Here is a 13,166-nt window from a genome sequence, read left to right on the forward strand (position 1 = left end):
TTTTTCTTTTTTCTTTTTTTTTTTTTCTTTGTTTGCTGAATATATACACAAATTATATGGTGTTTCTTGCTTTGTTGGAAAATAATAAAAAATAAAGAAAATACAATAGATCCGCAAACTTTATATTAATGAAAAAAAAAAAAAGGATTCATCAATAGATCTTTCAGAGATCACAAGAGCAAGAACAACAAAAAAAAAAAAAATACTATAGGCGTGCGATGCGTGAAAACACCACACTGATATCATTGTAAATGATCACTTTTTCAGTAAACAAAAAACAGAAGATTGGAACTAATGTTTTACATATTATCACAATTGAAAATAGATCATGGAAAACAAAAAAAAAAGAAAAGACTCCTATATCCACACACCTTTACAAAAGAGCAGTCAAGAATACATTCTACATAATGATATCAGAAAATGAACAAAATGGACATGCAATACTTTAATAAACATCTGATATATATATATATTTATATAATGTCCATCATGAATTTCATTCGTTTCCTATTCTATTTATGAACCCCATGGACACGGTACTGATCCGCTACAAAACGGGGATGGCATACATCCATGCACAATTCATTCTCTTGTTCACATACGGTTTCAACACTTGTTTCTCGTCCCTCTGCCACTGCAGCCCGCACCAAATCTCTCTGCAATTCCTCACGTGTACGATTGTGATCATTTACTGGAGCTGAACGGCGTACACTCTTCCAATCAATCGTACCATCCCATTGAATGGCTGATAGACATTGTGTTAACGTTGGAAAGCGTCCCACTTCTTCACGTAGAGTAGAAACAGGAACGGTATAAGTTGGCATTACTTCCTCTACAGCACGGCGTACCTCATTACACAGTGCAGGTACTTCTTCCAGCTCCGCAGCAAATATATCGTTTAGTGCTGTGAACATTACTTCCACATCTGCAAGGGCAATAACGCTATCGTCGAGTACACGTTCACCTAGTATGCGTCTGCAGTGGACCGCTGCTAGCATGGTCGTCGATACAAAGAGGAGACTCACACTGGAAAGTAAATCTTTAAAATCCATCGCACCCTTTCCACTCCAGTCAAAAAAACGAAATAGATATTCAACATCACTTCTCATTATGGATTTCTCATCCAAGATACATCCCAAGAGAAAAAACAACTCTCTCGAAGTTACTTCCCGCATACCTAATCGTTTTCCATCAATTCCAAGTTGACGCAAGACCCTATCTCGACCGAGTTCACGTAATCTAAAAACAATACTGTTATTCTCCAAAAGAAGTTCAGAAAAAAGACGAGGAAGTAAATTAACAACAGTCCTCTGTAATGGAGGCTGTACTAAAGTTTGTGCCTCTTCTAATGGTGTTAATGGACGACTTGCACGTAGACTTTCGCTTACATCATCACTTATCATGGAAGAACTTCGTCCTCTCGCGGTGGATGATCGTGAGGATTGGCGGTGTAATCGCCTCAGATTCTTTTCAAAGGATCGTAATTCCCGTGAAGTCTCGTCCGCCTCATCTTCCACACAAGTCACGAGAGGCGTAAAGGTAGGCATAAATGCCTTCTGTTGATCACATGTTGTCGCCAGTATAGATGGTGAAGTGGAGTTCGGCATAAATGAACCCGCTGCATGCATGGAATAGTGTGTTGGCTGCTTTTTATGCATTGGAAGATCTTGTGGTTGCGGTGTCACTCGTCTATAGGCGGGTTTTCGCGGTTCATGCATAACTGAACCCACCGTCACTACGGGTTTGAAGGAAATAGAGCTTGAGGCACTTGTGGTCTGCATTTTAAATTCCTTTTTTTTTTTTTTTAGAAATCCTGATATCCGTCCACACAGTCCCTCTCTTTCCTATACCAAAAACAAAAAAAAAAAAAAGAATGAAGAAAAAAGAAAAAAAAAAAATCAATTTACAAAAAAAAAAAAAAAACAAAAAACATCACTAAAAAAATAAATAAATAAGTAAAAAGCATAAAGCAATACTGTGTACGAGAATGTTTGCCCGTGCATTTCCTTGAAGATATATCACTACAAATCACGTCCACGCGTCCTTCAAGGTGAAATCAATAGTGAAATACGCCTTTATTTATTATATTTCATGTTTTTTTTTTTTTTTTTACACCTTTTCCCCTCCTCTCTCAAACAGCAAAGCACATGCACAAGCAGAGAAAAACACTATATTGTACTACCTCTCAAACAGCAAATATTTGAATTAAGAAATCCCTCACTTGGATTTCTTCGATAGTGTCTTCTCCGCCTGACGCAGTGTTTGTGAGTTCTTCTTGCCATCAGCACTGGAGAGAACGGCCTTTGTGGCCACACAACCCTCCAACAACCACTTTGTTACGGCGGCCTTCAAGTCTGCGGGGTGTAGTGCCCCACTCAGGGCGTCATCGCGTAGCTGCGACTCGGCGGTGTATGTTGTGTTGCCGCCGTTGTCTGCGGCCCGCTCCACCAGCAACTCCCCGCGCTCCTGCAGCAACCAGGCGGCGATGGAAAGCACAGGATTGTGTGATTCGTTAGGGGCGCAGTACGCCTTTTTGATTTTGCGTCGCAGATCCATATCGGTGTCATCCACAGTGAGCAGATCGTCAGCAGTTGTTGTGGTTGATGCTGCTGCTGTGTCCTCCTGTGGGCGGTGGAGTGGTGGAATAACATTTTCCACAACATCCACACTCACAATGCGGTCGGCGAAGAATTCACGCAAGAGAATGTGTGGACCGTGATCACGTGCAGTAGTGAAAATGTGTGTAGCGCCAAGTGCGGCGGCGTCTGCTGTGTACATGAGCGCTGCGACAACATTACCGGCGGACTTTAATTCCCCGCAGGCCTCCTCTACCCTCTGCAGGCGATTGCGGCGGCCGGCGTGAATGGCATTCACCCAATATGTATTTGGGTCTCTGTGAATGAGTTCTCCTTGACGCACCACCCGCACCTGCGAGTTGGACAACCAGTGCGATTGCAGCAACGCGAGATTGAGTTCGAGTGCGGCGTTAATGGCCTTCTCCTCCCCTGTGATCTCATTACACGCAAAGGCGGTCCACTCGGGGAGAAGTAACACCACCTCACCCTGTGGGTTTTCACGGAGGAACTTTTTGACCGCCACGCTCAGCGCTACGGCGTAGTCAACAGGGAGTTTAATGACCGCCGGCAGCCACGCAACGGCGAGTGGCGTCGACGACTGTTCTGGAACTGAAATAGATGCCAACGGCGGTGCGGCTCCACCTTTCCGGAAGGAAAGTACCTGCTCCAGCAGTTTCTTTGCATTTGAGTCATTTGCAAAGTGTTGACGTACGGGTTCCAAGAGAACATTCACAGCCTCAATGAGGGCTTCCTTTAATGATTCCTCTGAAATGGCACCATTAACAAAGGCTGTTTCCAGCTCCTCATACGTAGCGTAAATAGTACCATCCACGGTAATGCTGCTTCCTGGACGAGAGTAGACAATATGCTCAAAATAATCCAATACGGGATTTTTATCATCATTCAACACAGGTGCCCCATCATCTGTGACTTCTGTTTTAACTTGTACCTTACGGGGGCAGTATGCATTTCGTATTTTACGTGCCACATCCTCTGCGGTGTCTTCCATGAAAATAGCACTGTCGGGATCACTTTTGCTCATCTTAGCCTGACCTTGCTTAAGTCCAGCAAGCATATGGTGAGAAAGGATGACAGGTTTCAGTTTGCGTCCAATAAGATCACAGTACTCCCTCGCAAGCATGTTTACCTTACGTTGATCAAGACCAAGTTGACAAATATCAGCCTTTAGAAAAAATATATCAGCACACTGCATAAGCGGATAAAGAATTTGTGCTGCTGTTAAAGTACCTTCCTGTTTACCCATAATGGTACAACATTTTTTAATACGTGCAATGGTATTACGACGGGCAATATCAAGTACCATCTTCCAATACACTGCAGCGTTATTTGTGATTTCATCGCTACTCCAAAGAAAGTGTACCTTATCCATGTTCATCCCTGCAGCCCTCCAAACCTCAATAAGATACTCGCCAACAATGCGAATCTTGTCAAGTTCTCCACCAACCTTGTCGTTCATTAGAGCAAACCAATCTGCCACCCAAAAAACAAAATCACAACCAACCTGAGTACATTTATTTACGTTTACAGCCTTAAAAACACCTTGTGCAATGTGCATACGACCAGATGGTTCAAATCCATCGTAGCAGCGAATGTTTGGCTTCTTCGCGATAAGGTTCATTAACTCCGTCTCCTGAATACATTCCTCACCTACGCTACGAATCAGCGCGTAGCGATCCTCAACCGACATATCCGTAACGTTAGTGTTTGTCATTGGCGTGGGCCTCACGGATCGAAATTGTGTAGAAAGAAGAAAAGACGGGGTTGCACGAGAAAATTGCCAACGTGGCTGCCAGAACGCGTTGATTCGCCTCGTCGGATACAACTCCTCCTATCAGTAGGACACTCTTCTTTATATTGCTTTTCTTTTCTTTTGTTTTCTTTTTTTTTTTTTTTTTGCTTTTCTAACTTCCCACTTTCGCCAGCTACTGTTTTTTAATTCTTTCTTGACCTCCGTTGTAATACATGTAGAAAACAGAGAAACATAGCAACAAACAGAAAATAAAAAATAGAAAAAAAAAACTATTTGTGCCACGCAGCTTTCCAACCAATATGATAGTCGTAAAAGTAGTAATAGTAATAGTATTAGTAGTAGCCATAATAATATATATACTACCAAAGAGACATTTGAAAAATGATTTAATTGAGGTCACTTTGCTTCCTTTTAAAATTCAAACTCGGAAGTAACAGCAATATGAAATACCGTACAAAAATAGAAAAAACAAATAACGAGCATTAAAAAAAAACACTATATAAAGCAAGAGACGCCATAGAAAGGGAACGTATACACACATGAACATAGACACAGACACACATAAATATATATATATATATATATATATACGTATGTATATAATTATGTACTTTTATAGAGAACTATATCTAAAAAAAAAAAAAATCAATGTACTGTCAATTTCTTTTTTTTTTTCTTTTTCAAGCGTCGTAAGAATTACTTTAGGAAATAGATTCCTCACGTCGCCAGGTAAGGAAAAGCACACCAGCTGCATAGTCGCTCTGCCATTCATCAATAGCAAAATCTGATGGTACTTCAAATTTCATTTGAAACTCACCTACAGGGAAGGTGTCAAACAAGATCTGTGATAAACCCTCAGCTTCTCCCAACTCACGGGCGCTTTCACCATCGCAAACACTACCTCCAGAAGAAAGGCCGGCGTCTGGTACGTCTGCAAGAACAGAGGACACACTTGTTATTTGACTATTCCAACAACCACCCACAATAATTTCTCGGGGTGTTTCAAAAGAAGTAGTCTGCATAGAAGAGGAATTGAAAGCAGAGTCAACGTAGACAGTAGACAGGGAAGCACCTGGAAGTTGTAACATTATAGTAAAAAGACGTTTTGGTATATGTAGTATTTTAGCAGGTGGTACATGTCCAGTATCATCCATTGTAAGGCAACGTGGAGACTGTTCATATGGTATAGAAGGATCAGTTTTCTTTTTAACAGTAGTTATTTCCAATGATTCATCATAAGATGTTGTTACAAGAAATTGAATAAAACTGGAAAAACCAGCACGTACAACACCCAATGTCGTCGATTGTAAAGACTCCGTCTTATCACTGAGACCTGTCACAACTGCTATTGACAAATCTTTCAGTGTCTGAAGTAACGACTGCACGAACCTTTCCAATTGTTGTCTACGCCACTGACTAAGTGATAGACGTGAAGGTGGGGATATGATATTTCTCTGCAATTGACGCCTTGAAAGCTGAAGGAGACCCACTTTCTCTATCATCCTGTGTAGATCAAGGAATTCAGAAAACCGTTTTAACACAGACCATTGATGAGTAGGGGTACTTACTAAAACTTCATACCACGTTACCATCTTACGGGTTGTATCAGGTGACATACTAACATGTGTTAATGTAATGGAAGCAATTTCAACTGCATTTGAAGGTCGACCAGGACCACTCATCGGAGGTGGTATACGTACAACATAACCACAAGGTACATCTCCTCCGCCTCCGCTTGTTATTACTGATCCGCCATCTTCGGAATTTCCACCAAAGAAGTCATAATTCTCCTTCAACAAAGACCAGCTAGACATTCCCAATAGTACTACTACTATTACTATTATTACTATGACGACACCCAAGTGATGTATCTCTCCGTCTCTTCCCTTCTTCTCCCTATATTTAAATATAATATGAGTATAGATCTTAGAAAATAGAGGACAACGTTCCTGGTCTGCCTACCTGTGTATGTGTAGATTTAAAAAATAAAAATAAAAAGGAATATAAGGAGTACACTTCTCTTCACATGCCTTGTACAAGTAACAGCATTAGCAGTAATACAAATGTGGTAGAATATTGGCAATAAATAAATAATAATAATAATAATGATAATAATAATAAAGGTGTAGAAATAAGAAGAGTTGTGTGGTTGCGTAACGGTCCCTTAGAAGATAAAAAAAAAAAAAAAAAAGTTATCCCTAACCACATGAAGCACAAATATCCAAAACAAATGGAATTTGACGGACATGACTATTTCGTCTGTCTCAATCCAACTCTAATAAATGCAAAGACAACAGAAGCAAATACATATAATCATACGACACAAAGAAGATATTTCTCTCTTTCTCATCCTTTCCCTTTACACGTACAAAAAACACAGGCCCACGAAGAATATAGCACAGATTGAATTTCTTTTCCTTTCATTTTCTTTTCTCTTTTTTTTTCCCCTACCTCTTTTTGCATTTCCTCTTACTCCACTCTCACTCTCTTTCTCTCTCTCTCTCTCTCATTCTGGCATTGGTTAGTTTTTCACAAAGATTCCCAGCTAAGAGATTAGCCAAAGCGGAAGAAGAACTGTTGGTGCCCCCCACCTTGACCAAATGGACCTCCTTGACCAAATGGATTACCATGGAATGAGAATGGGTGACCGTAGAATGGGTGACCTTCTTCACCTTGTCCAGGAGGTTTCGTTGGATCCTCACCATTGTCATAGCGTGCGCGTTTTTCATCATCCAACAGAATCTCCTTTGCTTCATTAATGTTACGGAAGCGTTCATCTGCTTTTTGTCGCTCTTGGGGTGAGAGATTCTGCGAACGAAGTTTATCAGGGTGAAGAGTCTTTGCCAGATGACGGTAGGCGCGACGTATCTCCGCTGCGTCTGCCGTTTTCTTGACACCTAATATTTTATAGTAATCCTTACGCCCGGCAGAGCGTTTAAGTTTCTCTAACTTTCTCAAGTACTCCTGCAGTCGTGGGTGACCGGACTGGAGTTTCTGTACCCGCCCGAGGTATTCCTCTGCGGCAGCTAAATCGTCTTCCATGAGGTAAAGCTCCACCTTCTGCAATAGCACATCTGCGGCTGCAGGGCTATCACTGCCTAATCGCTCAAGTACGGCATCGCAGGCTTTGTGGCCTTCTTTCGTATCGCGGCGACCCACCGCTACATCGCAGCGCCAGCGGCGTATTTGTTCCCGCAGTGCGGTATCCCCCACCATGCCATCGCCTTCTCCCTTTCCTTTATTGGTGGTTTGTGTGGGTGGGATACCTAACCCGCGGGCCTCCTCCTCTGCGAGTTTCTCCGCCGCCTCCACGTGCTTCCCGGCGGCGGCAAAGTCGCCCGCACTGATGGCCGCCGCGACGTCTGTGAGGAGCCGCTGTTGTTCCCGCACGCCCCGCAGGCCGGCCGCACACGCCGCGTGCTCGGGGTCGAGGGAGAGACACCGGCGCAACTCCGCGCGGGCCGCCTCGAGGGCGCCGAGAGCCCGCAGTGCCCGCGCCGCGAGGGCCACCGCCTCGAGATTCTGCGGGTCGCGCCGCACGACCGCTTTGAGTTCCTCCGACGCCGCGGCGTTGTCGCCACACGCGAGGGCGCATTTCGCCCGCTGCAGCCGCAGTTCGTTGTTGTCGCGCGCGAGATCGCGGATCATCTCGTGCAGCACCGTCACACACGTGCGGTACTCCGCCGGCGTCAGCGGGGACCCGCCGTGCTGCGCCGACTCCAGTTTTCGCTGCAGCGGCGGCCAAGTGGAGACGTAGCGTCGGAGTTGATCCAATTTGGAACGGTACTCCGCCGCCTTTTGGGTCTTCTTCATGCCATCCAATACAGGAATAAGAGTCTCCACATCACGAATAGCCTCCTGCAGGTGTCCAGACTGCGCATAAAGGGATGCACGAAGGGCTAAACCACGATGGTGTTGCTTATCCAATTCAAGGAGTTGATTTAAATCTTGCATACATGGCTCACGCTGACGCATCATGGATAACAGTTCAGCTCGACTATAGAGACCACGAAGACTTTTAGGATTATGAGTAATTGCTTCCGTGTATTTTGCGAGTGCTTCCTGGTAATGACTGCGACCCTGACGTAATGCGGCATCACCGGCAAGGAGTAATGATTTCGTTGACTCGTCATCGGGGATTCCAGAATTTTTGCTGTTGCCGCTACCACTGCTCTTGTCCACCGATAAAACAAGAAGATAGGCTGTCACAAGCACTAGGAAACGTAGAGACCTATAATGCCCAAATTGCATTACCTTGGCGATCAATTAATAGTAGTAGTAGTAGTAGTAGTAGTAGTAGTAGTAGTAGTAGTAGTAGTAGTAGTAATAGTAATAATAACAAAAATAAGAAAACAATAAAATTATATATGGGAGGTAAGGGATGACCGCGTTTTGGTAATAATTTTGGCTATTGATAATGTATAATATCCTATTTTTTCTTTCTTTTTTTTGTGTGTGTGTTTGTATCTTTGTGCCTGTATGAATATATGAACCTGTTCTAGAAGTCTACAAATTGATTATACACTATATATATATATATATATATATATATAGATATATGTATATATAGACTTCCCGTTTTTTTTTTCCTTTTTTTCCTTGCTCACACAAGGCCTGAATTAGTAGTCCACTATCAAACCCCACAAAAACCCTTAGAAAAAGAAAAAAACAAAAAAAATTTGGGAAAAAAAAAAATATGATGTTGTCGAAATGGGAAAAAAAAACCTTTCCCTTTTTAGTTTAACTGAGTGGAAATATATCTTCCTGACTGCGCGTACACAACGCGTCCAAATACATAAATAAATATATATAACACTCATTAACTTAATGCTGTGCTGTTAAAAAGAATGCTTTGTACACAAAAGTGCACACACAAATATTAAAAAAAAAAACGGTAAAAGGAATACGTCTGCTATTCTGTAACCTTCAGAAGATATATATTTTTCCTGAGTCCCCTTTCTTCTCACATAGGGTCTACCCAAACACATCAAATCGTGCATGTTATCACTAGAAAATCAGATGAAAAAAATGCCACAAAATGAAATGTTAAGTAATGGAAGAAAAACATCACTTTTTTGTTTATCATATGAACGAGAAATCAACAACATCAACAGCAACAACAACAAAAAAAAAAAAACGAATGACTGCTACCAGCCGTGCATGACATACGTTGGTAGCATTTCACGTGTATCCCCCTTTTTATTTTTTTCTCTTTAAGCTCTCGCAAAAAAAAAAAAGTAAAAAAAAAAGAAGGAAATAAAGAAAAAAAAAACACCACTCCGACCACAAAGAAAAATAAAACAATATTTAATAAAACAAAAAGTTAGAGTATATATATATATATATATATATATATATATCGTTCCCTATGCAGTCTCTGGAATGCCATCCTTATACCGGAGGGTGTTGCAGTCAATACCAGGAATATAAAGTGATGTCGCCACGCGTTCCACTTCAACACGCAGCTGCCGCACGGCTTCACTTGCATGCATCGCCTCCACAAAATCTTTCAGTTTAGGCCCAACTTGCGATTGCAACTCCACACAAATTGTGGCCGCACGATGAAGAAAGTCCGCCACTTGTGCCATATCAGACTCCACCATTCCACGTGTGGTTAAGGCACATGTGCCGAGTCGCACTCCACCCGGTGTAAGGGCACTCTTATCTCCAGGAATGGCATTCTTATTTGCACTGATAGAAACAAGATCCAATAACTTCTCCACCTTATTTCCTGTTAACCCGAGATGACGGACATTCCACAACACAATGTGATTCTCTGTCACTTCTGATACCAGACGATGACCACGTGCAATTAATTCCGCCGCCAAGGTCTTCGCATTACGTACAACTTGTTGTGCATATGTCTTCCATGCCGGATCACATACCTCTTTCATTTGTGTCGCAATTCCTGCAATTTGATGCATATGTGGTCCACCTTGTAATCCAGGAAAAACTGCCTGATTAACACGACTCTCAAAGTCTGTGGGATTACCATTGCGATCCTTCTTGCGGAAGAAAATCATTCCCGATCGTGGGCCACGTAGAGATTTATGTGTGGTGGTGGACACTATATCAGCATAGGGAAATGGTGACTGCAGCACACCACCCGCAATCAGTCCGGCGGTATGAGCCATATCCATAAAGAGTAAACATCCAAGATGATCACAGAGGGCACGCACACGTGGATAATCATAATCACGTGAATATGCAGAAGCACCTATGATAATCATTGCCGGTCGAAACACCTCACTGAATTCCTCAAGATGTGTGTAGTCAATCACACCATCCGCATCCACTTTATAGGGAAAGGATTCAAAATACACAGATGTGGCGCTGATCTTCTTCTTTGCTGTGTAGAAACCATGTGTGAGATGACCACCAGAGGGGAGATCCAGTCCCATAATTCGACTATGCGGTTGTAGAAGTGCTGTGTAAACGGCGAAGTTGGCTGGTGATCCACTGTAGGGTTGTACATTCACACCCCATTCATTCTCATCTAGTGAGAAGGCCTGCAAGGCACGAGTCTTCGCGGCATTTTCCACCATATCCACATATTCCGTTCCACCATAGTAACGATTACCGCACTCTCCCTCTGCGTATTTATTCGTGAGACATGAACCGAGACATTCCATCACGGCACGAGATGTGAGATTCTCTGAGGCGATGAGTTCCAAACTGCGGTACTGACGAGCCTTTTCCTTCTCGATGATGTCAAACAACTCTGGGTCATGTTCATTAAGGGGAAGAGACATGTTTTTTTTCTTTTTTTCTTTTTTTTTTTTTCTTCTTCTTTCCTTTAGTATGAGATTTGAAATGATACTTCTTTAAACACGTAAATCAAGATAATAATAAAAATAATAAGAAAATAAGAAAAAAAAAAAAAATATTCCAACTTCATTTCTCTCTTTTTCATCCGCTGTTTATATATATATATATATACACGTGTGAAATAAAAGTAAAAAATAAAAAAAAATTTTAAACAGCACATAACGGTTCACCCTCTGCCGGTCCCAGCGATCCAGCATCAAACAATTGAGTGGGAAAGAAACAAACATCCCACTGAACACACTTCTGCTGCAATACCTCCAGTGCTTTAAAGGCATTCGCAACACTATCAAATCGAACAAATATACGAATGGCCTCTCGAGCTAGACGTGTCTCTACATCATCACTTACACTACCACCACCACTAATACTACTACTAGTATTATTATTATTATTATTATTATTATTATTATTATTATTATTATTATTATTATTATTATTATTATTATTAGTACTTGCAGACAAGCGAGATCGCACCGCCGCTCGTTCATCATCACTCAAGACTGCATAACGAATGGATCGCACGACACCACAACGTCCACACTGTTCTTGAATGCTCTCAAGAAAAGCATTTCGAACCGCTACTGCACTATTACTACTAACAGTAGTATTGTTATTATTACTATTATCATTGTTATTATCTTCGGCGAAGACTTCTGGTGGTGGTCCATCACGTATAAAACGAATCAGAATAGTCGAACTTGGTTTTCCCTGCACGATCTTCTTCTTCTCTAGAGCGCTAGTGTCTTCCTTAACAACATACCCGCCAGCCGCCAAGTCTGTTTTGTGAAATGTTAACGGTGCGCTGCTAAGAGGAAGCGGCGGGGGATGTTGTGATCCCCCATCTGCTGTTCCACTATTATTACTATTATTGTTATTATTAGTATTATTAGTATTGTTGGTCTGTTGACTGTTATTCTTTGCGGATGCGACTTCCATTAACTTTCCTAATTTCTGTCCAATGCGTCCTTTACGGTCCATGCCGGTAGCGACCTTTGCCTTGTGTGCGGCCTCGAGTTCATCGCGTTCAATCTTCATTGCTGTTGTGATGCCCAACGCGGCGCTCTGCCGTACGCGGCGCTGGTGGAGTTCCTCCGCGCTGAGTTGCAGCGGCTCCAATGGAGAAGAACCACCAACAATACTAATATTATTATTAATATTATTATTAATACTATTATTATTATTAATAATAATAGAAGGATTAGTAGGAATAGTAGTAGTAAGCATAGAAACAGCCGCAGGAGTGGGAGCGGCGGCTAACGCACGTGAAATATCATTTGCCTGTTCTTCTTCTCTGGCGCGTTTCCACGAGGCGATTTTAACCTCGCGGTAATTATTGGGTGAGGCCGGATCATACATATTCCCCACTCCCTTTATATATATATATATATATAGTTATGTATATGTATATATATATTTATCTGATCTCCTATTTTCTTTGTCTTTCTTTCTTTCCTGCACTGTGTTACTCTGACAACGTTATCATCATCATCATCATCATAAGAAACAATAAAAAAAGAAGAAAAAAAAAAGATGGAGATAAAAGAAATAAGAAGCCAAATAATAATAATAATAATAATAATAATAATAATAATAATAATAATAATAAGATTTTTGTGAATAAACAAATTCAAATAAAAAACAAAAAAAAAAAAAGAGAAAATATTGTTTTCGCCACATCTCTAAAATATATATGTGGGAATTGGATTGGATTGGATTGGGGAGAGGTTGGTGAAGCCCAATTGGCAATGAAAAGAGGTACAGTACGCAGTCAACAGTCAACTATTATTATTTCTTTTTTTTTTAACAGCAGAGGCGATAACCCTCTCGCTCAGTTCCACATATTTCCATACGACATAATGATAAGAAAAAAAAAGAAAAAAAGAAAAGAAAAAAGAAAAGAATTTTACAGAGAAAAATCGCATAGTAATGATTGTGTGTTTTCTGTGATATGAAGACATTTAAAAAAGTTGTTTATACTTTTTTTTTTTTTT

General features: G+C 41.4%; 6 protein-coding genes across 6 annotated transcripts; all 6 read right to left on the reverse strand.

Moving 5' to 3' along the window:
• Positions 1 to 512: 512 nt before the first annotated feature.
• On the reverse strand, positions 513 to 1,781 carry TM35_000291220 (DNA repair protein RAD2; the record flags this gene model as incomplete). The annotated part of the gene is made up of 1 exon (XM_029028279.1): positions 513 to 1,781. One exon carries the CDS (start codon positions 1,779 to 1,781, stop codon positions 513 to 515), a length of 1,269 nt encoding a protein of 422 aa, XP_028880306.1.
• Positions 1,782 to 2,217: 436 nt separating this feature from the next.
• Positions 2,218 to 4,308, reverse strand: TM35_000291230 (putative tryptophanyl-tRNA synthetase; the record flags this gene model as incomplete). Its single annotated transcript, XM_029028280.1, has 1 exon — positions 2,218 to 4,308. The coding sequence occupies one exon, from the start codon at positions 4,306 to 4,308 to the stop codon at positions 2,218 to 2,220; it is 2,091 nt and encodes a 696-aa protein (XP_028880307.1).
• A 740-nt stretch (positions 4,309 to 5,048) lies between these two features.
• On the reverse strand, positions 5,049 to 6,161 carry TM35_000291240 (uncharacterized protein; the record flags this gene model as incomplete). Its single annotated transcript, XM_029028281.1, has 1 exon — positions 5,049 to 6,161. The coding sequence occupies one exon, from the start codon at positions 6,159 to 6,161 to the stop codon at positions 5,049 to 5,051; it is 1,113 nt and encodes a 370-aa protein (XP_028880308.1).
• A 739-nt stretch (positions 6,162 to 6,900) lies between these two features.
• On the reverse strand, positions 6,901 to 8,598 carry TM35_000291250 (putative DNA-J protein; the record flags this gene model as incomplete). Its single annotated transcript, XM_029028282.1, has 1 exon — positions 6,901 to 8,598. The coding sequence occupies one exon, from the start codon at positions 8,596 to 8,598 to the stop codon at positions 6,901 to 6,903; it is 1,698 nt and encodes a 565-aa protein (XP_028880309.1).
• Positions 8,599 to 9,713: 1,115 nt separating this feature from the next.
• TM35_000291260 (serine hydroxymethyltransferase) lies at positions 9,714 to 11,099 on the reverse strand (the record flags this gene model as incomplete). The annotated part of the gene is made up of 1 exon (XM_029028283.1): positions 9,714 to 11,099. One exon carries the CDS (start codon positions 11,097 to 11,099, stop codon positions 9,714 to 9,716), a length of 1,386 nt encoding a protein of 461 aa, XP_028880310.1.
• A 223-nt stretch (positions 11,100 to 11,322) lies between these two features.
• TM35_000291270 (uncharacterized protein) lies at positions 11,323 to 12,531 on the reverse strand (the record flags this gene model as incomplete). The annotated part of the gene is made up of 1 exon (XM_029028284.1): positions 11,323 to 12,531. One exon carries the CDS (start codon positions 12,529 to 12,531, stop codon positions 11,323 to 11,325), a length of 1,209 nt encoding a protein of 402 aa, XP_028880311.1.
• Positions 12,532 to 13,166: the final 635 nt, after the last annotated feature.

This window comes from Trypanosoma theileri, assembly GCF_002087225.1.
Source record: "Trypanosoma theileri isolate Edinburgh chromosome Unknown TM35_Tth_29_V1, whole genome shotgun sequence".
Lineage (NCBI taxonomy): Eukaryota > Euglenozoa > Kinetoplastea > Trypanosomatida > Trypanosomatidae > Trypanosoma > Trypanosoma theileri.